This window comes from Medicago sativa, chromosome 6 (genome assembly GCF_051527215.1).
Source record: "Medicago sativa cultivar Bolivia chromosome 6, Bolivia_mono, whole genome shotgun sequence".
NCBI lineage: Eukaryota > Viridiplantae > Streptophyta > Magnoliopsida > Fabales > Fabaceae > Medicago > Medicago sativa.
The window spans coordinates 70,646,267-70,671,371 of NC_140754.1; the positions used below are offsets into that span (position 1 = coordinate 70,646,267).

At 40.7% G+C, this 25,105-nt stretch overlaps 1 protein-coding gene and 1 non-coding gene across 2 annotated transcripts; both read right to left on the reverse strand.

Annotated features, from left to right (window-relative positions):
- Nucleotides 1-12,819: 12,819 nt before the first annotated feature.
- LOC146916586 (small nucleolar RNA R71) lies at nt 12,820-12,926 on the reverse strand. The gene has a single exon (XR_015017167.1). It is a non-coding gene; the product is annotated as a small nucleolar RNA R71 (small nucleolar RNA).
- A 9,891-nt stretch (nt 12,927-22,817) lies between these two features.
- LOC146916587 (uncharacterized) lies at nt 22,818-23,462 on the reverse strand. The gene has a single exon (XM_085721677.1). The coding sequence runs from the start codon at nt 23,460-23,462 to the stop codon at nt 22,818-22,820; it is 645 nt and encodes a 214-aa protein (XP_085577803.1).
- Between the last annotated feature and the right edge of the window lie 1,643 nt (nt 23,463-25,105).

Below are 25,105 nucleotides of genomic sequence, written 5' to 3' on the forward strand. Positions count from 1 at the left end.
AAAATAGTTTAAGGACTAAATTGACTGGTAAGTGAGCTTTTACTATAAGTCTGCATATTTTTCAATATTGGCTATTTTATGGTTTCCTATTCTATGAGCAGATAGTCGAAAACAGTAGAAACCTATATAAAATACCAAATTCTACATATATATGCAAACAAACGGTGAACAAATCTATCTTTCTATGCATTCCATCATATAAATGAGTACGAAGTAACAAATTGTAAAATACCAAATTCTTCCATTACGGGAGAAATAAAGAGGACACAATTGTTAGTTTTAATTCAAGTTTATATTAGACTATATACATGTTGGGGTATAAAAGTTTGTTACAAGTTAGTTAGGTAATCTAGCTAAGTTTGGTATGTTTGTTTAGATAGCTTACTAAGCAAGCAAAGTGCATAAGTCCTAAAAAAGACATATTGTAACTATTTTTACAATCTAATGAAATCAATAGTTTACAACAATTAATCTCTCTCTCTTTCTCTCTCTCTCCCTCTCTCCCTCTCTCCCTTCTATGAATTTCTCTCAATTTCAAACCCTAAATTCATAACAAAAATCATTGCTTGCATTAGAAGCAAGCATTGTTGCGCTATCAAATTGGTATCCTGAGCTTCTGGCTCTGATTCAAGGAAGCAAGAATTCAATCACGCAAGTAAACAAGGTGTAGAAACGTCGGGAGTGAAGCCATGAATGAAAACAACAGTTTCAATACCCATCTTCCAACACTTGAAAGTGGAAACTGGGAAAGATGGAGTGTATTGATGAAGAACCTGTTTGGGGCACAAGATTTGTTGGACATTGAAGTGCAGAGGAATGCATACAAAGAACTGAAGAAGAAGGTCTGCAAGGAACTTTTCTTCATTCAACAAAGTGTAGATTTAGGAAATTTTGAAAGAATCTCAAAATCCACAAAGTCTAAGGACGCTTGGGATATTCTTGAAAGGTATCATGAAGGTGATGCTAAGGTGAAGCAAATAAAGCTCAAGTCTATAAGAAGAAAGTTTGAATTGATGCAAATGGAAGATGAGCAAAAGATTGTTGAGTACATCTCCAAATTGATCAATGTTGTAAATCAGATGAAAGCTTGTGGAGAAGCAATTTCTGATCAGCAAATTATTGAGAAGATTATGAGAACTTTATCTTCAAGGTTTGATTTTATTGTGGTGGCCATACAAGAATAAAAAGATGTGAAAACCTTGAAGATTGAAGAATTGAAAAGTTCTTTGGAAGCTCATGAATTAAGGTTATCTGAGAGAAGCGGTGAAAGATCAATTCAACAAGAACTTCAAGTTCAAACTATCAAGAAAGATGATTACGATAAGAACAACTTCAAGAAAGGTAAGTGTAACAGCCCGTTTTTCGTTAGAATTATTTTAATTATTTATTACATGTGTTTATGTGTGCTTATTTATCCTTGTGTGTATTTTATTTGGGAGTAGTGGATTTTTGGCCTATAAGGGTTTAGTCATTTGTAGACTAAGGGGTATTTTGGTCATTTGGTGAGTAAGGGTAAATTAGTCATTTTAATTAAGAAGATTATTTTTTGGTGTTTAGTGACAATAATTATTTTTACTAAGTTACTAGTGAGTTGGGGTAATTATTTTGAGATGGTAATTATTCGGGATTTTAGCGGATTAAGTGAGTAGTAACTTTTAAGAATGGGATTTACTTTTCCCACCCTAAGGGTTTCCTCGCGCGCCCTATTTTTTCCAAAAATTCCCTTGAGTTTCCGGATTTTATAATCCGGAATGGTGTTTTCTTTTGTTAAAGGGTGAAAAAAATGAGTAATGGATTTTTCCGAATTTTGTGATCCGGAAACTTCAAAAAATAGGGCGCGTTACATGATATTTCCGGATTACATAATCCGGAAACCCCCTAAACACCCTTTTTCAAGGTAAAACAGTTCGGATTATATAATCCGAACTGTATCAGCACAAATTCTAAACATGTTTGTAACATGGATAGTCATTTTCTTCTTCAAAAAAAAACATGGATAGTCATTTTAGGGACAATATTAATCTTTCTAACTCTCATCCTTTTGTTTTTGGGTCATTGTTACATGTTCATAGTCAAAAATCGGGTTTTCGGGCAACTTGATCGGATTGCTCCGAAACTTCCCCAGAAAATCAGAAAAAATTCAAGGACCATGACTCCCTAAGAAGGAACTTCTTATGGGACTCCGCCCCTCAAAATCCAAAATTCCATCGTTTAGACCCATTTTTCATTTTTTTTTAATTTTTCATATTCTCAGAAAAATCCGAAAAAATTTGCATTAGTTTTATTTGATTTTTAGAATTTTTTGGTGCTATTTTTATATTTTTATGATTTTATTTGACAAGTTTTTAGCATTTTTTACTCAGTTTTTTTGTTGTTTTTAAAAGCAAAACTCAAAACTGCTGAAATGTGAGAGAATCTGATGACTCATTATACATAAGAATTGTCCGGATTATAAAATCCGAAATAGTAAACATGAATCCGGATTTTAGAATCCGGATTTTAAAATCCGGAATACACCAGGGCATTTTTGGAAATTATACAGGGCGCGGGAGAAGGCCATAGGGTGGGAAAAGTAATTCCCTTTAAGAATTAGTTAGTAGGAATGTTAAGCCCAATTGTGAACATTAGAAACCTAGCCCAATTAAGAGGTGACTATATAAGCTTAACTCATGAAGAGAAAACTAGGTTAAACCATTTCATTTCATTTCACAAACTTAAGAGGTAGAGAGGGAAAGAAGATCACAAACTTGGAGAAGAGGAAAGATGTAACACCCTAAAAACCCTTTAAGAGATAAATCACGCAAATAATACAAATCATGCAAAGGATTTAGATGTTACTTCTTCTATAAATCCAAACATGCATAAATAATTTTTTAAAACATCGCACTGGAATAACATAACACCTCATTAACAATTAAAATAAAACATCTCCAAAGTAGCCATGTCATAAAAATCTCGATACAACATCAAATTAAAAATCTCATCTCAACATACTGAGTGATATAATCTCAACAAGTCATAAAATGTAAATAACAGACACCCCTAATCAGAGCTGACACACTAAGACCTTAAAAACATAAGACGAGGTACCTTCAATGCTAGCCTCCAGCAACTCACCAAGCAAAACAAAACTACTGCTGCACGCCGTCTACCCATCCATAAGAATAAGGCAAGAGGTCAACCAAATGACCACTGAGGTTAGTTCACATTTCATAATTAAAGCATAATCATATGCAAGTAAACAACATAATTAATTTCAAATGATTAAACAACACTTAATTAATTAATTCATAACAAATCAACATCATTAATAATCATCAAGCATACAAGTATAATAATACACAAGTACATTTTCACATCTTCACATATTCATCAAATTTCATCAAGTATATAAGTCACCAAGTTTCACCAATACAAGTATTCACCAAGCGCATAAGAAAGTATGACACATTTAACCAATTATCAAATGTATGCTATGCGCTTAGACACAAATCTATATGCTTGTGGTACCAAACACCGTCAAGGTTGCCACCTCAAGATACAACTATATCATAAACACCGTTGTTGAATACAAAATATTCTAATCACCATCGTTGGATACATAGTATCCTAATCACCGTCCTTGGATATAAATATCCTACTTATGAATGCATGAACATATGACTCAAGTATGCATACGTTCAAACAACAAATCACCAAAACACCGACATTTTTCATACATGCAATCACCACCAAATTCATCATCAATTTGCATGTAAGAGTTCACCTCCCAAAAATAAATCACCATCTGATGAACTTTAATTTTGTGAAATGGTTCATTTTTTTCATGTAAACAAGAAACTATTGTGATGTTTGTGTACTTTGGATTTGAAATTTCGTACACTTTGACAATTTGGTCTAAAACTTGGTAAATTTGATTAATTTGACACAAATTGTGGGTTTGTTAATTTGGACGAAATTTGTGAAACAAGAACACGATTTTGGACGAATTTGACTAAAAACCAAGAATGGATGGAAAGAAAAGGGACGCCACACTTTCTAGTCCAAGAAAGTGATAAGTCTTTGAAAATGAAAATCACCACAAGAAAGGATTCTTGATAAGATCAAAACTTGGTCCAATCCAGAACCAAAAGAGCAATGCTCACTTTTTTTTTTAATCAAAATTCATCTATCTTTAAATTATGTGCCACCTTTTATAGGCAAGGTGAACACGTTAGATTACAAGGAAAATGCAAATAAAACTCTTAACATTCAGCCAATAACTCTAAAATTAATGCATAGGCTGAATTGTTACAAAAACATTACAAAATGAATGCAAACTGAACTATAATGAATGAGAGATGGCAGTTTCAATTTTGTTGATGATTATACGTTTATTCCACCATTGAAAATCTGAATAATAGCTCTTGATGGATTTGGATGTTGTGCACCTCCATTTACTCTTTTTTCTTAAGTCTTGTGCCCATTTCTCTCTCCATTAAATGTTTGTTGATCTCTTTGCACTCCTCTTGTGTTTAACACCTTATTTGCACGAAATAAACACACCAAACATTCCATTTAAAGCATTGGAATCTTTAAAATGGATTAAACACACAAAATAACCAAACTTAGTGTTTTTGGGTCAAAATTGGTCCCTTGCACTTTTTATTACAACATAACAAAAACAACTAAATAAAATGGGCAGCAAGAGATGCGCCCCACCCCTCCTCCAATGGTTTGATGGACATGACCATTTTACTCTCCATGCTTTCTAGTGTAGGTTTGAACTCCAAGACTTTATCCACCAATTGAGTTGGGGCCTCCTTAGCTTTGTTGGTCCTTGCCCTTGTCATTGGTCCTCATAGCCCTTGAATTGAAGCACTTGTGTCATGGACAACTATGCCCTCATCACCATCATTAAAATCATTATCATATACATCATCAATCACAATCACCTAAAAGAAACGACAAGGTTTCAAGAATCACATTTCACATAAAGACGGACACTTGACCACAACATGATATTCATCACATTAAACACCCAACCAACATTGATTCATTATTATTCTATCATATTATCATGAACATAAAACCAATTGCAATTTATCCGGTCATGAAACAACATTTTAACAAAGTTCGTCTATTTTCACCACTTTATACATTTTCTCAGTAATTCCACAAAACAAGGTAAACATGATCAAACACCTCAACCAAGCATATAAATTACTAACATATAATCACAGTAGCATATGCATATAAGAATCATAGGCCAATTCCAACTGATTCCAAAATTTCACTAATTTCGTTTCATTTTATCATTTTTCAAAGGCTTAATAGCAGTTTTAGCCCCCTAACTTTCACGAAGTTGCGATTTTGGCCACCTAAGAAAAGAAACTACAAAACTGCCCCCTAAGTTTTGCAACTGTAGCAGTTTTGGCCCCCCAAGGCAAAAAAAAAAAAAAACATGTGGCACCTCACTTAGAGGGCCACGTTAGTGTAGACCGAGTCAAAATTGGCCTTGGGGGCCAAAACTGCCACAAATGCAAAACTTAGGGGGTGGTTTTGTAGTTTTTTTTTCTTAGGGAGCCAAAATCACAACTTTAGAAAAGTTAGGGGGCTAAAACTGCTATTAAGCCTTTTTCAAAAAGAATCACAATTTCAAAGTAAAACCAAGTTAAAGCTCAAGGAAACCATCCAAAACCATTTCATAAATCATAGTTACAGTAAAAAACCCTAACCCTACCATTTTCCTTTGAGAAAAACGAGTTTCGGAAAATTATGTGTTCTTGAACATTTTTCAAAAAAGTTTGATTTGATTCACAAAACCAAGTTCAATCTAATTCGATTGATGTTTCCAAAGGTTTAGAAAGCATGACAACAAATACATCAAAAATAATCAGTTTGGGAAGTCTGGATCGGCCCCGAAGTACCCAAAACAACCAAGAACATGGGTGCTAAACTGGGCAACTCGCCTGGCCAGCTGCACCAGAACAGGAAGCCTGTTCTTGGGTTTCCTTTCGGGAACCCACTCCATTGGTTTTGATCCCCTTTGACCCAAATTCAGTCCCTAAACCTATTTATTAATTCTCATCAATTCTCATCAAAATCATCATTATGTTCATTTTTCACCAAAACCCACAATTTTCTCATTTTTCTTTCAAACTTCACAAATAACCACACCAATTCAAACCCCATCAACATTCAAACGTAATCAAACATTTTTAAAGTGAATTTAAACATGTTTGCACAATAATCACTCATCAATTCATGATTTACACTCAAATAAGCAAAAATCATCAAAACAACTTACCAACATCAACAACTATAAAATTTAAGCACATGTTTACCGGTGTTTTTGGTAAACAAATACCGAATGGTTTTGATTATAACAAGAAGGACCAAACCAGAGATCCTAGGACATGTTGTACATTCGGTTGTTGTGTGTTCATCGAGTTCGTAGGTTGCTTAACAAACGGGACGAGGTCGTGTGGCGTCTTTCATCAGGTTTTAAATGCGATAAAGGTGCATTAAGTTTAAATTGAAAAAACTTAAAGAAAAGAAAAAATACAAATGCAAGTGCATTGAAAATACAGGTGGTTCAAAAAATCCTATACATATATTCTTTATGACTTTTTTCTCTCGCGCCGGTACTTCGAGTGTTTTAGAATTCTGTATAGGTCGATTGAACCCATTTCTATATAGGTGCCTTAGTTCAGGGCACATAAGCTTTTTCTCAACCATTCTTATTAACATAATTGGTGGTCGAAGAGTTATTGATGAAAGGGATATAACTCCTAGTAAAAGAGAACATTGGTCTATGATCAGCAGACCACTTTCATCTATTCTTAGATTCTGGAACAACATTTTCAAGACTTTTGGTAGCCTCTTTGTCAAATACTGAACTACATCTGGGGCACAACATTACCTCAGAACTTCATCTTTCGATCATTCGATTAATACTTGTTATTGATTATAGAAACGGTGAATTAGATTAGAAAATAGATTTACATAAAATTAGGGTTCGAGGCTTGGTCAGATAGGGATTAGGTCATTAGACTCATCCAACAATCCTAAGACAAGAAGAGTCTACTCACACATGTTCATTGTAGACATAGAAGGGAACAAGAAGAAGAAGAACATAAAATAAAATAAAATAAAATAAAATAAAATAAAGATGAACTTTTATTCAAAGGAAACAATTGTCACTATTAATTTCCAAGAACAAGAGATAATTCAATATGTTTGCTAGCTATTCTATCTATAGTCTACAACTACTTAAGCCCCAAAAATACATCAATAGAATATTCCACATGAAACTATGGGCTTTAGGTCATAAATAGACTAAATAGGCAGCTTTTCGAGAAGGAAAAGCATCAAAAGAAGTGCTGTGGTGGAGGCACGACCGTGCCACTGGAGGCACGGGTCTCTGGCAGCTTTGTTGGCTTTAAATTGTAGAGGCACGGGTTGTGTCTAATATTTTTGCACATAATCTTCATATTTTTGCCCCAAATCAGCTCCAAATCTCCTTTTTTTTGCTCCAAGACTCAATCTTTGAAATATTTGTTCCCGAAATTAAATAAATTGCAATTGAAGTAAAATAGTTCTAATTAATGACTCATCATGGGACCAAACTGAAGGGATACGACCAAACAAGACTCTGGGTGACTGATGCGACCATGCGTGAATTGATGTTGTGCATATGTTGTGAACGCACGAATGTATGAATATATGAAAGTATTAAAGTATTAATGTATGAATGTATGAACGTGCAACTTGTACGACTGTATAAACTGTATATGACAGGTGACTCGATGAAACGAGACAAGAGAGGTAATATGGGAAGTGGACTGACATCGCAATACCAACACTCGACAATCTTCATTCGAGATGGTATCATTGGGGACAAATCGAGCTACTAGCGAGGTAAAATCCGGGACAAAATAGCAATTGATGCCTCCTAGGGAGAAAGCTCATTGTTAATCAAAAGTCTGGAAGAAGTCGCCATTTGTAAACCGGAGCAGAGTGGTCTTCCATTGACACACTTTTAGTCGTCATGCCTTTTTTTGTTTTTTCTTTTTCTTTTTGAATCCCCAACATTTGCCTGGGTCGCCCTTTCGGGTTTTCAATCCACCGGGAGTATATTCCTTTTTTGTTTCCCTAATTTTTGGCTGGACCGCCCTTTCGGGTTTTCAGTCCACCGAGGCACTCTCTATTGCCTAAGCCGCCTTTTCAGGTTTTCAGCTTATCGAGCTTTTCTCTTTATATTTATTCTTTCTCTCTTTTTTTTGAAATCTTCCCACAGTGCTTAGCCATGCTTTTTTGGATGAGCTTAACCGCTCTTGAGGAGAATGTTGACGCATGCCTCTTTTACTCACGAGTCTTAAGATATACTTATTTGTTTATGCTTTTAAGAGACATGAAAAAAAGTTTTAAGAATTTTGCTTCAAAAATAGAAGAAATTTGAAAAATGGAATAAATGGGAATTTCAAGTAAAGGGGCACAGGCTCAAATTTCATTGATTGAATGGTGGTCTGCCAATGGCATAACTCCAAAGATTTTTACAAAGTTTGAAAAATGGTAATTTAAAATGGGAGAGGTACATTGAATTTCATAACCCTATTCTCCCTAACAACTTTGAATTCAGCTGCTTTGATGCTTCAGATTCGAGTTTCTTTGATAGCAATTATGCCCCAAGAGGATTGTACTTGATCGGATGCAGTTACTTTGTCTTTTTTAAATCCTTAACTTTTGTATAGACCGCCCTTTTTGATTTTCAGCCTATCAGGATAATCATTTTCTGTTCAATGTCTCTAACTTTTGCCTGGACCGCCCTTTCGGGTTTTCAGTCTACCGAGACGCTCATATTTGCCTAAGTCGCCCTTTTTGGGTTTTCGACTTACCGAGTTGTTCTTATAAGTTTTAGACAAAATATTTCTTGACTGCATCCGCGTTTACAATACTTGGAAGTTCTTCACCATCCATGGTTTGAAGAGTCATGGCACCACCAGAGAAAGCTCTTTTAACAACATACGGACCTTCACAGTTAGGCGTCCACTTGCCCCTGGAGTCAGGCTGGAAAGTTAAGATCTTTTTTAGCACAAGATCACCTTCTTTGAATTAACGGAGACGAACTTTCTTGTTGAAATCCTGCTTCATCCTCTTCTGATATAGTTGTCCATGACACAGGGCTGTCATGCGCTTTTCTTCAATCAGATTCAATTGGTCATATCTACTTTGAACCCATTCAGCTTCTGACAACTCAGCTTCCATTAGGACTCTCATTGAAGGAACCTCAACTTCCACGGGGAGCACTTCCTCCATACCATATACCAAAGAGAAAGGGGTTGCCCTTGTCGATGTGCGTATGGTTGTACGATACCCATGTAATGCAAATGGAAGCATCTCATGCCAATCCTTTTAAGTCACCACCATCTTCTAGACAATATTCTTTATGTTCTTGTTTGCAGCCTCGACAGCAGCATTCATCTGAGGTCTGTAAGGTGAAGAATTATGTTACTCGATCTTGAAACCATCACACAACTCCTTCATCATCTTGTTGTTCAAATTCGTCCCATTGTCCGTAATGTTTCTGCTAGGGACACCGTAGCAGAAAATGATTTGATTCATGATAAATTTAACCATTACTTGCTTGGTCACATTGGCGTAAGATGCAGTTTCAACCCAAATATGGAAATAGTCAATAGCTACTAGAATGAAGTGGTGCCCATTTGAAGCTTTTGGTTCGATCATACTGATTATGTCAATGCCCCACATAGAAAACAACCACGGAGATGAATGAATATTGAGTGCAGTTGGCGGCACATGAATCTTATCGGCATAGATCTGACACTTATGACACTTTTTGGTATGTTTGTAACAATCAGCTTCCATCGTCATCCAATAATAGCCTGCTCTCAATAACTTCTTAGCCATTGCATGCCCACTTGTTAGCCTGTATTTTCAACAGGCTATAATAAATGTGGTCAACAAGGTTTGACCCAGATATAGAAGAGGAAGAAGCAAGCTCGGGTTTCAAGTTCGATTGTCGAAGGGAAGTCCAAAAGATGTGCTAATCGAGAGGATGGTTCAACGAAGCGAAAAAGATGATGAAGGAAGACTGGCGTCCAAAAGAGGAGCTGAGAAGCGGTTTCTCGTCGAAGTGAAGTTATTTGAAATTCAAACACGTCTATAGCAGTTATTAGCAGTTACGTCTCGAACATGTCTGTAGGCAGTTACTTAGTATAAGTAGAATTTTCCTATATGGAAAATGGGTCACAATTCGCATACACCCAAAACTTACACACTCAAACTATCTGTGCTTCAGAAGAAACGAGTAAACAAGTTGCAAATGTATGACTCTGTGCACCACTTTACTTTCATTTTAATGCAATTCTAGTTAGTCTTTTTAGTCTTTCAGACTCCCTTTTTTCCTTTTAATCTTTACTTTCAAGCCTTAGCATCGTTCCCTTGAAGATCATCTCGATGGGCCTTTACCCTGTTTCTGGATTTCGACGGTTATATTCATAGTTCGCTAGATCAGTCACCACACGCATTTGAACAATCAAACACAAAAGTTCTTGAGATTTGCTGGTTGATCTTGCTCGCCCTTGTTTTAAATCAGTTCAGTAGTTTACCAAAATCCATGGTAAACAAATTGGCACGCTCAGTGGGTCGGTTTGTGTTCTTGTTCAAAGTCGTTCCTTTTGTTCAAATTTTGGTATTTTTGTTGTGTATTTTCTTGAGGAGTAGAAAGAAACTTCCAGAAATGGTACGCTCTACTCGCAGTAATGATCCTCCATCAAGCCCAACAAGGGCATCTATGGATAATTCATCATTAAATGTAAATCCACAACAAAGTCCACAAACAACGCCATCTCATGGCGCAAACTTTGATGAAACGGTGGGGGCAACAATTCCCGCTCATATATCATCAACCGTTCCCATTACAAATTCGATGGTTGCAGCGGTTACACCATCTAACGCGAATTTTGGTAATCCGTTAGTTCAAAATCCATGGTCCTTTGATCCTTCAAATCTTAAGAACCAACCATATGGAATGCCTCCATAATAATCCATCTAATGTTTTGGAGAATTTGAATACGGTTCATGATGAGTCAATAATTAGTGATTTTAATATAATATTTAAGTTTATTTTATTTGGATTTAATATGTTTTAATTTCCTTTTTAGAGCTATTTTACTTCAATTGCAAGTTATTTTATTTCAGGAACAAATATTTCAATGATTGTCTTGGAGAAAAAGAAAGGTTATTTGGAGCTGATTCGTGCCAAAAATTTGAAGATTCTGGACAATTTTATCAGGCATGGCCGTGCCTAGCAATGGCATGGCCGTGCTTGTAGAGGCACGGTCGTGCCACCCCTCCAGACAACTTTTTGTTGCTTTTGCTTCTTCTACAAGCCACCTATTTTAGTTTATTTCTGACCTAAAGCCCATGGTTTCTTGTGGAACATTCTATTGATGTATTTCTTGGGGCTTAAGTAGTTATAGACTATAAATAGAGTAGTTAGCAATCATAACAATCATCTTTTGTTCTTGGAATTCAATAGTGACAATTGTTTTCTTTAATAAAAGTTATTCTTTTATTTTCTTGTTATTTTATTTATGTTCTTATTTTTCTCTTCTATGTCTACGATGAACATGAGTGAGTAGACTCTTCTTGTCTTGGGGTTGTTGGAGAAGTCTAATGACCTAATCCTAATCAAATCAAGGCTCGAACCCTAATTTTATGTAAATCTACTTTCTAATATAATTTCACCGTTTTTATAATGAATTCACAAATATCAAACTCATAAAGCGATAGCGGAGGCTTAGTATTTGTTAATTCATCATCACAAATATCAAAGCGAAGCATCGAAAGAAGAAGTTTTGTTATTGGAACAAGTGAGATTAGACAAGGATTGCAAAACATGAGAATAGTCTAGCAAACCTTGAGACAAATAAGTTTCGTTCTTCAAGGATTCCAATAGCAATCAACGACGAGAATAGGCGCGGTTGCTAGAGGAACACACTCACTGAAACCAAAAGGAGATGTGATAGACTTAAGAGAAACTTGTCTTTAGAAAGTGGGTCCAACATAAAGTTCTAGGTTTAGGGTTTGGTTTGTGAAGGTTTTGTCATCAACATGAACCAATAATCACAAGGTGCCTTATTATTATTATTTTCAACCGTTAAAAATCTAATCTTTACAACTGAACTTCTTTCTAGTCATCCTTAAAAGTTAATTGAATTAACCAACTCCCTGTCGGAACGATACTCTTTTATTACTACACCAATAAACCATGCACTTGCGGATTTACTATTAAGTTTTTGGCGCCGCTGTCGGGGAGTTAACCCATTTAATTAGCTTTTTAGTAGTGGTTAGAATTCTTTTTTTTTTTCTTTTACTTTTTTCCTTCTTCTTTCTTCTTTCTTCTTTTTACCGTTAACTTCTTGGGAGGCACAAAATAATAATGACATGGCTGAGGAACACACTCTTAAGGAGTATGCAACCCCTTCTACGGAAGAGCCACATGCTATTATTGTATACCCAACGGTTGAGGGGAACAATTTTGAAATCAAACCTGCACTCCTTAACTTGGTTCAGCAAAACCAGTTTTCTGGATCACCCACTGAGGATCCAAATCTGCATATTTTAACTTTCTTAAGACTCGATGTAACCTATAAAGAAAACCAAGAGGTCGTAAGGTTGCACCTTTTTCCCTTTTCCTTAAGGGATAGAGCTAGCACTTGGTTCTATTCTTTGGATGTTGGTTCCATCACTTCATGGGATCAAATGAGGCAAGCATTCCTTACTCGATTCTTTCCCCCTTCTAAAACCGCTCAACTAAGGGAGAAACTCTACCAATTCACTAAAAAAGATGGGGAATCTCTTTATGTTGCGTGGGAGCGTTTGAAGGAAATGTTTAGACTTTGTCTCCACCATGGTTTAGAGAGGTGGCTAATTATCCACACTTTTTATAACGGTCTATCATATACCACAAAAATAATTGTTGATGCAGCTGCAGGTGGAGCTCTAATGAACAAGGATTTTACAACAACATATGCCTTGATTGAAGACATGACTTAGAACTATTATCAGTGGACCGATGTGAGAGCCACCGCCGTCTCTTCACCCTCTGAAAAGGAGGCAGGTATATATGAAATTTCTTCCCTTGATCATCTAGATGCTAAAGTTGACGCACTCATACTAAAATTTGACAAAATGAATGTTAGTGCTATCATACCTACTTCTATTTCATCTTCTTGTGGAACCTGTGGTATATTTGGTCATAGTAGCATTGAATGCCAACTAGGTAGCGCTGTTGAGAGTGTTGAGCAAATAAATTTTGTTCAATACAACCAAGGGATGAGGCAACCCCAAAACTTTTATAAAAATCCTCAAAAACCCTTAGGACAAACAACACCACCCAGTTATGCAAACGTCCAAAGATTCGCTCAAAAGTCTAGCTTGGAACTTTTAATATAAAGTTATTTTACAAATCAATCTGAACAACTCCAAGAGCTTAAAAATCAAATGGACTTTTGAACGACTCTCTTGCTAAGCTTACGTCAAAGGTAGATTCCATTTTCTCTCAAAACTAACTCTTAGAGACTCAAATCTCCCAAGTCGTTCAGGAGGTTAGCCAACCTAAAATTAACAAAATGAATGTTGTTACACTTAGGAATGGTAGGCAACTATAGGACCCCGTAAGGAAAGCTAAGCCTAGTGAGATTGAGAAGAAGAGTAGCGAGCCACAAGGTGAGGAAACTAGGGAAGAAAACGACAAGACGATTACACCACCCCCTTTAAGCCAAAGATTCATTTTCGACAAAGGTTTTCTAAGTCTAAGCTAGATAAGCAATTTAAGAAATTCATTGAAATGATGAATTAACTCTAGATTGATGTGCCTTTCACCAAAGTTCTAACTCACATGCCTACCTATGCTAAATTTTTAAAAGAAATTCTTTCTAAAAAAAGGAAGATTGAGAAGGATGAGACAGTTAACCTTACGGAAGAGTGTAGTACCATCATTCAAAACAAATTGCCACCCAAGCTTAAGGACCCAGGGAGCTTTTCCATACCTTTTGTGATAGGGTCCGATATAGTGAAAAAAACAATGTGTGACTTAGGAGCTAGTGTCAGTTTGATGTGGTTATCCCTTTATGAGAGAGTGGGCATAGGGGAACTTAAGCCAACAAGAATGACCCTACAATTAGCAGACCGTTCTATTAAGTATCCAACTGGAATTATAGAGGATGTCCCAGTCAAAGTAGGAGAGATTTACATCCTCGCTGATTTTGTTGTGATGGAAATGGAGGAGGACAACCAAGTGCTGATTCTTTTGGGAAGGCCTTTCCTTGCTACCGCGGGGGCCATAATTGATGTTAAGCATGGTAAATTGGCATTTAATGTTGGTAAAGAAACTATTCAATTTAAACTTCCTAACCTAATGAAAAGTCCTTCCATTAAGAACTCTTGTTGCATGTTAGATATAATCAACTGTTGTGTGAAAGAATGCTCTTTAGCATCAACTACACATGATGGTTTGGAGATGTGCTTGATAAACAATGCAGGTACAAGGCTAGAGGGAGACGCCCAAGCCTATTGTACTTGCAAAAAGTACGGTAAGGGATTCTAGGGTTCAGAATCGTATGCTAGGGTTAGACTGGTCATTAGATGCCTTGGGAATGCTCCCAAGAGTGGTATTTATAGCCTGCCGTGGGCTTCGGGCTTTGGTTACTTGGTTCCCAAGTAACAAGGGTATTAATGTATTTATGTGAGTTTTAGGCGGTTTCTAGAAGGCCAATGGGCCAACGCCTTTAGCAGAGCGCGTCGGCCCCTGGGGGGTCCTTCTGGAGGGCGCCCATGCTCTTCTGGAGGCTCTACGCCTCTTAAGGAGGTTTTGGAGTCCTTCTGGGGGTCTTCTAGGACCCTAGGAATATTATGACGGTCCACAGCCCCCCAAGCACAAGTCTTGGGACAAGGCGAAGTGATGATGACAAAGGAGGGGACTTTCTGGAGGTCATTTAAGTGTCTTTAGGAATATCATGACGGTCCACAGCCCCCCAAGCACAAGTCTTGGGACAAGGCGAAGTGATGAGTACGCCTGATGTCAGTTTTGGGCGATCACTGATTTACGCGTAGGGCCTTACTTGGAGTTTTGGCGACGTTTTTCGTGTGGCGATCTTGACAACGATAGCTCGCCGTCTAACCGTTTCGTATTCTCCTCGTCCTCGATGATCGCCACGAGTCAAGATCTAATGACGTTGTTCCACTCAATCGTCCCAGACACGCTTCCCGAGGCGATCTTACCTTTTTAAAGGACGTGTTTGGCTTTTCACTCATTTTCATTTCTCTGCTTCCGTTTGCGGTGTTCAAGCTACCTTCTTCTAACTCCCTTCCGGCTTAAGCGGCTTCAGCAGATTTTTCTATTTTCCCTTCACAAGTATTTCTCAATTCCTTAACTTCTCTCAAATTTTACTTTATTGTTACGCTTCGTGAGGGGTCAAAATTAGGTATGGTGTTGATTAGGGAGTGCGATGAGAAAGGGAGATTGGTTCCACCCATTGATCCCGTTGAGAAAAATCGTTTGAGGAAGGAATGCTTGAAACATGCCACTGGTCCTGATGGGATGATAAATTGAGATACTTATTATGACGGTTTATTCGGGGAGGAGTTGTTTAGCGATTTGTCTAGTGAATCTAGCGCCAATTCAGGTAGTGATAGTGACTGTGTGTTCTTGTCTGCCACTTCAGGGACGAATCATAAGGAGGACGAGTGCCGGGAGATTCGTCCGTTTCAGGCTCCCTTAGGGTTGGTTGGAGACGAAAACGCTTCTAGGTTAGCAGAAATGGCCCCATTTGCCGAGGAAGTGCGGTTGGAAGAGTCATTGTACGTTGATGTTTCTGCTCTTGACTGCTTTAGGAGCAAGTTTAATATCTCTGCGACTGGACGAGAGGAGGACGTGGTTTTATTGTCCTGTGATCCTGATAAGCGTGCTTGTGATCAAGAGATGATGGGCGAGGGCGACGAATCCTACTTCGTCTATATCGCGGTTTTGGAGGAGTTCGGCGTGAAAATTCCTTTCACACCCTTCGAGATGGACGTCTTGAGGCTCCTCAATGTGGCGCCTACTCAAATACGCCCTAACAGTTGGGCGTTTATTCGCGGCATCGAGGTTCTGTGCAAGTCTCTGGGTCTCGAGCCTGCTGTTGGCGTGTTCTTCAACTTCTATGGGACCAAAGATGTTAACAAGGGTACGTGGATCTCTATTTCGGCCCATTCTGGAAAAAGGCTTTTTCCTACTTATGCCAGTAACTTTAAGAAAGAATGGCGAGATACATTTGTTAGGGTACAGGGTGCACCGGAATGTTCTACATCTTCCGTGTTGATGAATGGAGTACCGAAGTTTCCACTTAGGTGGACTAGCACTCCTTTGGCTGTGAAAGGTTATGATTGTGACGCCATGTCGCCCTATGAGAGCGCACTTGTGGACTTCTTGGAGGTGGCCCCTTTAACCAATATTCATGAGCTGTTAAATAGGGAGGGCGACGTGGTTCGTCTGAATGCTTATTTACGTGAGTGTTTCCTTAATAATTTATGTTGCTTCGTTCAAGGATTATCACATGTTTTTAATAACTAGATGCACTTGATTTTCTTTTCAGAGGAGATGTTGCCCCTTACTGGAGCGGAGATGAGGAAGTATCTCGCCGAACTGGAGAAGAGCAAGAATCCTGATGGTTATGTATCCAGTGGCTCGGCGGGCGTCTCCTTAAGGAGGCTAAAGCGTAAAGAACCTTCTGGAAAGGGGGATGCTGGGGTCATTGAGGTGGATGACCTGGAGGGCGCTGGGGGGAACACACCCTTGTTTCCGTCGAATCTCCATCATCATCCAAAAAATCAAGAACAGTCCGAGGGGCTAAGGGTGCAGGAGGCCGCCCCCCGACGGGGAAGGAAGTTGGTGGGACGTCGCTGAATGACGAGGTTATGGAATCCTTTTGGCATTCGGAGTTCGACATTCGTCGGTTAGTATTTTTGAGTGCCTTTTAGTCGATTTTCTTTATCTGTCTGGCGAGAGGTGACTTATTGCGGTCTGGCGGCTTGTAGGTACCTGAAAGAGCAAGTGCCATTTGCGAAGGTTGATGTTGAAGCTGGGGTAAAAGCCAAGTGCAGCGACTTGGTGGCCGATATTGGCACTGCTGCCTTGAGGACCTTGCTGCTGAGTCACTGTCTAGAGGTGAAACAGGATCTGGTGGAGAAGAAGTACAAAGATGCTGCGGAGGACGTCGAGAAGTGGAAACACAAATCCACCGGACTAGATGGCCGCCTGAAGAAGGCGTTGAAGGATAAAACAGCTGCTGAAGACGCTCTGGAAGAAATGAAGAAAGCAAAAGAGGAGGCAGAGGCGGAGAGGAACGAGGCTAAGTCTGCTTTGGAGAAGTCGGAAGCGGCGGTGGATGAGGGACGGCGAGCTCTTGCGCTATACTTTGAAAACGGCTTTAGTCGTGCTAAGGAGCAGGTGCTTTTGTTCAATCTTGACGCCAAACTGGAAGAGCTTGACCCTTTTAAGGTCATCATTGATGGCGAGCTTGTTGACGATGAATGATTTATGCTAGTTCTGATATTTTTATGGTTTTGTATCTTAAATCATGGCGACTTTCTATAGTGCCTTCGTGAACAATTTAACGTTTTGTTTTCTGCCTTTTGGATTTTGTATGGGAACTCTTTAGTTTTTAAATCATGATGCACTTTGATCATATGATCGCACTCGAATGGGCCTGCTGTTTGTTTTTATTTTATTGTCTTTATGTTGCGTGATTTCCCTCTTTATTGTCTTTATTGACAAATTTTATTGGAACCTTTCTAAGGTTAACATTACGTTGATCAAAACTATGCGAGCCCTCATTTGGGCGACCATCAGAGCCCTTTCAGGGTTGATGTTTAATTATCTACGTCAGAGCCCTTCCAGGGTTGACGGAACTTTCAGTCGAACCTCGCCAGAGCCCTTACAGGGTTGGCATTTTGGGCGAGCATCAGAGCCCTTACAGGGTTGAAGTTAATTATCTACGTCAGAGCCCTTCCAGGGTTGACGGAACTTTCAGTCGAACCCCGCCAGAGCCCTTACAGGGTTGGCGTTTTGGGCGAGCATCAGAGCCCTTACAGGGTTGAAGTTAATTATCTACGTCAGAGCCCTTCCAGGGTTGACGGAACTTTCAGTCGAACCCCGCCAGAGCCCTTACAGGGTTGGCGTTTTGGGCGAGCATCAGAGCCCTTACAGGGTTGAAGTTGATTATCTACGTCAGAGCCCTTCCAGGGTTGACGGAACTTTCAGTCGAACCCCGCCAGAGCACTTACAGGGTTGGCATTTTTGGCGAGCATCAGAGCCCTTACAGGGTTGAAGTTAATTATCTACGTCAGAGCCCTTCCAGGGTTGACGGAACTGGCGAGCCTGCATTTAAATTAATGACATTTCATGCAACAGTAGGAGCTAGCAACTTTGAAAAAAGGAGAGGGCGCCTCGTTAAAAACCCCTGCCCTTGCAGGGGAAAAGAGTGCTACCCTAACCTTCTGTTTATTCAATTTATTCAAAGAAATCACAAGTCATAGTGGTGGTCTTAGGCCAGCCTTATTCAAAAAGATGATAAACTATGAAAAAAGGAAAAGAAAAGCAAAAAATCAACTATAATAATGGCGTAGATTAGCTATATTCCAAGTGCGGGGAATAGCTTCTCCGCTCAGTTCTTCCAATTTGTAAGCTCCATGGGAACATTTCTCTCGAACTCGATATGGGCCTTCCCAGTTGGGGAACAATTTTCCTATCCTTGTAGGGGCTACCACTTGCTTTAATACGAGGTCGCCTTCTTTCATTTCTCTGGACGCTACCTTTGAGTTGTAGCGGCGAGCTGCTCTTTGTTTGGCGGCGAATTCTCTAATGTGAGATTGTTCTCTCACCTCGTCGATCACATCCATGCTAACCGCGAGACCTATCTCATTAGCTTTTCAAAGAAATAACTCATGAATTTATATGGTGGAGTCGTAAGAAGTAAAACTGTAAAAAGAAAAACTGTTTGCCTGTGAAACAACAAGTTAGATGAATAAATATAAATCTTGATACCTTCTTCAGAAAAAGTATCTCTCCGCCAAGTGGGGGTATCAATTTCTACTGGGAGCATGGCGTCTGCGCCGTAGACCATTGTGAACGGCGTCTCCATTGTCGAAGAGTGTGGCGTAGTGTGGTAGGACCATAGTACCTGTGCTTATTTTGACCAGGGCGACGTTCATACGCATGACACATTTTATTGGAAGTTTGGAGAAATTAAATTGAAAATGTACTTACCTCGTGGAGCTGTTCTGCCCAGAGACTCTTGGCGACCTCCAACTTCTTCTTGATGCCGTTGAGGATGACCTTGTTGGCTGACTCGGCCTGCCCATTAGCTTGCGGGTGTATTACTAAGACGAACTTTGTCTGTATTCCCAGGTGTTTGCAGAATTCTACCACGGACGAGCTTGCGAATTGGGTCCCATTATCAGATACTATGAATTTGGGTAGACCGAAACGGCAGATGATTTTCTTCCAGTAAATTTTTTTGACTCTCTCAGCTGTTATTTTGGCGACGGCTTCTGCTTCAATCCACTTAGTAAAGTAGTCGACTCCTACTATGAGGAACTTCAGTTGTCCTGGGGCGAGAGGAAAAGGTCCTACAATGTCAACTGCCCATTTGTGGAAAGGCCAGGGGGAGTATACTGAAGTAAGTTCTACTGCTGGGGCGTGCTTTTTATCGGAGAATCTTTGGCATTTGTCGCATTTCTTCACGAAGTCTGAGCTGTCTTGGAGCATGGTGGGCCAGTAATATCCTGCGCGGAGGAGCTTTGCAGCTAGAGCTCGCCCTCCTATGTGGCTGCCGCACACGCCTTCATGAACTTCGAGAAGCACCAGGTGGGTCTCACTCTCCGCTAAACAACGTAACAGGGGGGTTGTTCGACCTCGCTTGTAGATTTTACCTGAGATGATAACGAACTTCGAAGCTCTCTTTCTGACTATTAGCTCTTCATCCTTGTTCTTGGGCGTGAAAGAACTGGTGCGATACCTAAGTAGTGGCTCCATCCAGCCGGTGTTTTCTTCGGCGACGTGGTGAACTATTTCAAAGTTGATATTGGGCGCTGAGATTACTCCTTGGATGACGGTTCTGTTGTTGCCCGGTCGTTTGGTGCTGGCGAGCTTCGCCAGTATATCTGCTCTGGAGTTCTGTTCTCGTGGCACGTAGACAACTTCAAAGAACACGAATCTTTTGGCTAGGATTCGTACCTTTTCCAGATATTTGATGAGTTGAGGGTCCTTCGTCTGGTACTCGCCCGTAATTTGGCTCGTCACGAGCTGAGAATCGCTTTTTGCACGTAAGTTTTCAGCTCCCATTTCCTGTGCCAATGTCATGCCGGCGATTAGTGCCTCATATTCTGCCTGATTGTTGCTTGCTTTAAATTCAAATATGAGGGATTGTTCTATCTTCGGGACCTTCTAGGATGATGCCTGCGCCACTTCCCTTCGAGTTGGAGGAGCCGTCAACGGATAAAAGCCACACAAAGGGAACCTCTTCTTGGGACGGGGAGGTGAGTTCTACCACGAAATCTGCTAAAACCTGGGACTTGATGCTTCCTCTTAGTACGAATTGGAGGTCGTACTCTGATAGTTCTATGGACCAGGCGACCATCCTTCCTGCCAGGTCTGGTTTCCCAAGCACTTGTCTGATGGGATAGTCTGTTTTTACGACGATTCTGTGGCTTAGGAAATATGGACGCAGTTTCCTTGCTGTGGCGACTACGGCCAGAGCCAGGCGCTTTAACTTTTGGTAGTGTAGCTCGGCGCCTTTGAATACTCTGCTGAAGAAGTAAATCGGCCTTTCTCCTTCCTCTGAGTCCTCGACCAATACCGTACTCATAGCGTTTGCGGAGATCGCCAAGTATAGGAAAAGGATGGAATCTGGGTTCGGTCGCCGAAGGACTGGCGGGCTAGATAAAAAAAAATTTACCTGTTGAAAGGCATCTTCACACTCTGGTGTCCACTCAAATTTTTCTTTCTTTCTAATGGAAGCGAAAAAGGAGAAAGCTTTGTCCCCAGCGTAGGACAAGAAGCGGGACAGGGCGGCCAGCCTTCCTGTCAATTGTTGGACTTCTTTTATGCTGGACGGGCTTCTCATGTTGATGATCGCCTGGCACTTATCTGGATTTGCTTCGATACCTCGCCTAGTTAAGAGGAAACCTAGGAATTTCCCAGCTTGCACTCCGAAAGAACACTTTGTTGGGTTTAATCGAATTCTGTACTTTCTTACTTGCCCTAAGATTTCTTCCTAATCTTCCGTGTGGCTACGTCCATCCTTTGTTTTTGCTACCAAATCGTCGATGTACACTTCCAGGTTTCGTCCTATCTGGTGCTTGAAGGCGGTGTCCATAGACCTTTGGAAAGTGGCTCCAGCATTTTTCAGGCCAAAGGACATGACTTCGTAGTGGTAATTCTTGGTATTGGTCATGAAGGCTGTTTTGGGGGCGTCTAAAGGGTCCATTCGTGTTTGGTTGTAACCAGAGTAGGCGTCCATGATGCTCAGGGTGTTGTATCCTGAGGCGCTGTCAATCAAATGGTCGATGTTTGGGAGCGGGTAAGGATCCTTTGGGCATGCCAGGTTTAAATCTGTATAATCCACGCACATCCTCCATTTCCCGTTCACCTTCTTCACGAGGACGGTATTGGCCAGCCATGTTGGGTACTTTATTTCGCTGATGAAGCGGGCGTCGACTAATCTTTTAACTTCGTCGTCCACGGCTCTCCTTCTTTCCTCGCCCATCTTCCTCTTCCGCTGTACTACCGGTTTCACTCCAGGCTTGATTGATAAATGGTGGCAGGCAATATCAGGGTCCATTCCTGGCATTTCGGATGGGTGTCAGGCAAAAAGATCCAGATTTCTCTGTAGTAGGTTGACGAGGGCGATCTCTTCTTCCTGGCTTAGAGACGTGCCGATCTTAGTTGTCTGATGTGCTTCTGGACTAATGGATACTTCTTTCAAGTCTTCTATGGGCTCGAGGCGTTCTTGCTGGAAGTCTTCTCTAGGATCGAGGTCTATCATGTTGACCTCGTGAGCTTCTTCGTTACTGGACTTCTTCCTTGTTTTCTGCAGTCTCATGCTATTGTGATAGCATTCTCTGGCGGTTTTCTGGTCATCTCGGATGGTCCCAATCTTTCCATTATCCAAGGGATACTTCATGACCAAAAACTTTGTGGACAGGAAACCTCCCAAAAGGTTGAAGGCGGGCCGACCAATGATAATATTGTAAGAGCTGGGCGAGTTTACGACGAGGTACCTTACTCGAATGGTTTTTGCATGAGAGCCGCTCCCGAATGTTGTTTTGAGTGTGATGTAACCTCTTACGTGTACCTGTTCGCCTGTAAATCCTGCCAGGGTTCCCTTGAAAGGTTGTAGCAGTTTCGGGTCCAATCCCATTCGATCGAAAGTGTCGTAGTATAAGATGTCAGCCGAACTTCCTGGGTCGATCAACACCCTCTTCACATCCCACTTGAAAATTTGCAGAGTGATAACCATGAGGTCGTCGTCGTGTGGTACGATGTCTCGGAAATCCTTGGCAGTGAAAGAGATATCAAGTTCATGCCCAGAGTCTGGGGTCTCGTATTCTTGGCACAACATTACCTGCCTGACGTATTTCTTTTGTGATGAATTGGACTCTCCGCCCCCGGAGAAACCGCCCGAAACGGTGTTGAGCGTGTGTCTCTTTCCTTCGCTCCCTTCGTCCTTCTTCTTTTCCGTCTTTTGTTCGTTCTCGCCCTTCCTGTCCTAGGCGTATCCTCTTAATTTCCCATTCTGTATCAGCTTTTCTATTTCCTGTCGTAGGTGTATGCATGAATCAGTGTCATGCCCCCGTATTCGATGATACTTGCACCATTTGTTTTTGTCTTTTCCCATGATCTCGTATCGTGGTAAAGGTGGATCTGGGATTAATTTGGCTTCGTAGACTTCCTTCAGAATGCGTTCTGGCTTCGTGTTGAGGGGGGTGAATTCCTCCGGACAAGAGTAAGGCCTGTAATTAGTTCTTCGGTAAGGAGCTCGATCTCTACTCGACGATGGTTGATAAGGTCGCCCCTCCGTATTAGAAGTTCGTTCCTTGGCGTCCCTTGCCCTCTTCTCAGCGTTGCTTTCCTCTCCCTTTATGTAACAATCTGCCCTGGCGATTATCTCCTCCATGGAATCGGCGGGCTTTTGAGCGAGAGATTCGTTGAACTGTCCCGCCTTCAGACCGTTCTGGAAGGCGCCCACAAATACTTCCTGGTTGGGATTGATGACTTTTATGGTCGTGTCGTTGAATCTCGCCAGATAATCTCGTAGGGACTCATTGTGTCCCTGGCGAACGTTGAAGAGGCTGGTTGCGGGTACTTTGCGATGGCGACTGGCAGAGAACTGTTGGATGAGTTTCCTTGTCATGTCCGGGTAGCTAGTGATAGAGAAATGGGGGAGGTTCATGTACCATCACAAGGCGGCTTCGGAAAAAGTCCCCGCCAGTAGCTTGCACTTGAGGGAGTCTGGGGCTCCGACTACGGACATGCGAATGTTGAAAGCCGTGATGTGCTCCATAGGGTCGCTCTTCCCATCGAAGACGGAGAGATGGGGCGGTTTGAAGTTTTCTGGAACTGGCGCTCCCCAGATCTCGGCGGACAGGGGGTTGTGGTTTCGGATCGTCCATCTCGCCATGGTGCGATTCCTCTTTCTCCTCCAGTTGTTTCTGTTGCATGTTCTCCATCGAAGCCTGCAAGGCGTCGTTGCGATCTTGTAATTGAGCGAGTTGAGTTCGCATGGATTCTAACTCTTCGGCTGTTGCCATGATGAAAGGCTTTTCTCTAAATCGTACGTGAGGTGCGATTTAGGTTTGTTGAAAAAGGGTTGGGGTTTCCAAATCGTAAGGGGGTTTTACGATTCAGAGGTCTAGTTTTAGGTTTCCCGAATCACGATTTGCGATTCAGAAACGTGGTCAAGGTTAGTTTTACCTTTTCCCACAGACGGCACCAACTGTTCCTGGAAAAAATACGGTAAGGGATTCTAGGGTTCAGAATCGTATGCTACGGTTAGACTGGTCATTAGATGCCTTGGGAATGCTCCCAAGAGTGGTATTTATAGCCTGTCGTGGGCTTCGGGCTTTGGTTACTTGGTTCCCAAGTAACAAGGGTATTTATGTATTTATGTGAGTTTTAGGCGGTTTCTAGAAGGCCAATGGGCCAACGCCTTTAGCAGAGCGCGCCGGCCCCTGGGGGGTCCTTCTGGAGGGCGTCCATGCTCTTCTAGAGGCTCTACGCCCTTTAAGGAGGTTTTGGAGTCCTTCTGGGGGTCTTCTAGGACCCTAGGAATATTATGACGGTCCGCCTATGAAGAGCTATTGGATGAAAGTCCCCCATAGAAGGCTTGGGTGTAGAAGAGCTGGTGGAGGAGGAGGTTGTCCCTCTCTCAAAAGAAGCACCAAAAGTGGAGCTTAAACAACTCCCACCAAATCTAAGGTATGAAATCTTGGGCCCTAACGCTACCTACCCTGTTATTATAAATGCAAGCCTAAATGAGGGTGAAACTGAAAAATTACTTAATATCCTCAAGAAATATCCTAAAGCTATATGGTATACCATTGAAGATATCAAGGGAATAAACCCCTCGTTATACATGCACAAGATATTACTTGTAGAGGACTATAAACCCTCCATTGAACACCAAAGAATATTAAATCCTAACATGAAAGTTGTGAAAAAAGAGGTTTTAAAACTCCTAGATGCAGGTGTTATCTATCCAATTTATGATTCTAAATGGGTTAGTCCAGTTCAAGTAGTACCTAAAAAGGGTGTGGTCTCACAGTTATTAAAAATGATAAAAATGAATCCATTGCCACTAGAACTGTCATGGGGTGGAGAATGTGTATTGACTATAGGAAGTTTAACAAAGCAACCCGTAGAGATCACTTTCAACTCCCTTTTATAGATCAAATGTTAGAAAGGTTAGCTAAGCATTCACTTTTTTGTTACTTGGATGACTATTCTGGATTCTTCCAAACACCCATTCACCCCAATGACCAAGAGAAAACAACTTTT

What these genes read in the sequence shown, in the direction of transcription:
- LOC146916587 (XM_085721677.1), bottom strand. Translation starts at nt 23,462, where the DNA reads ATGACAAGGAAACTCATCCAACAGTTCTCTGCCAGTCGCCATCGCAAA.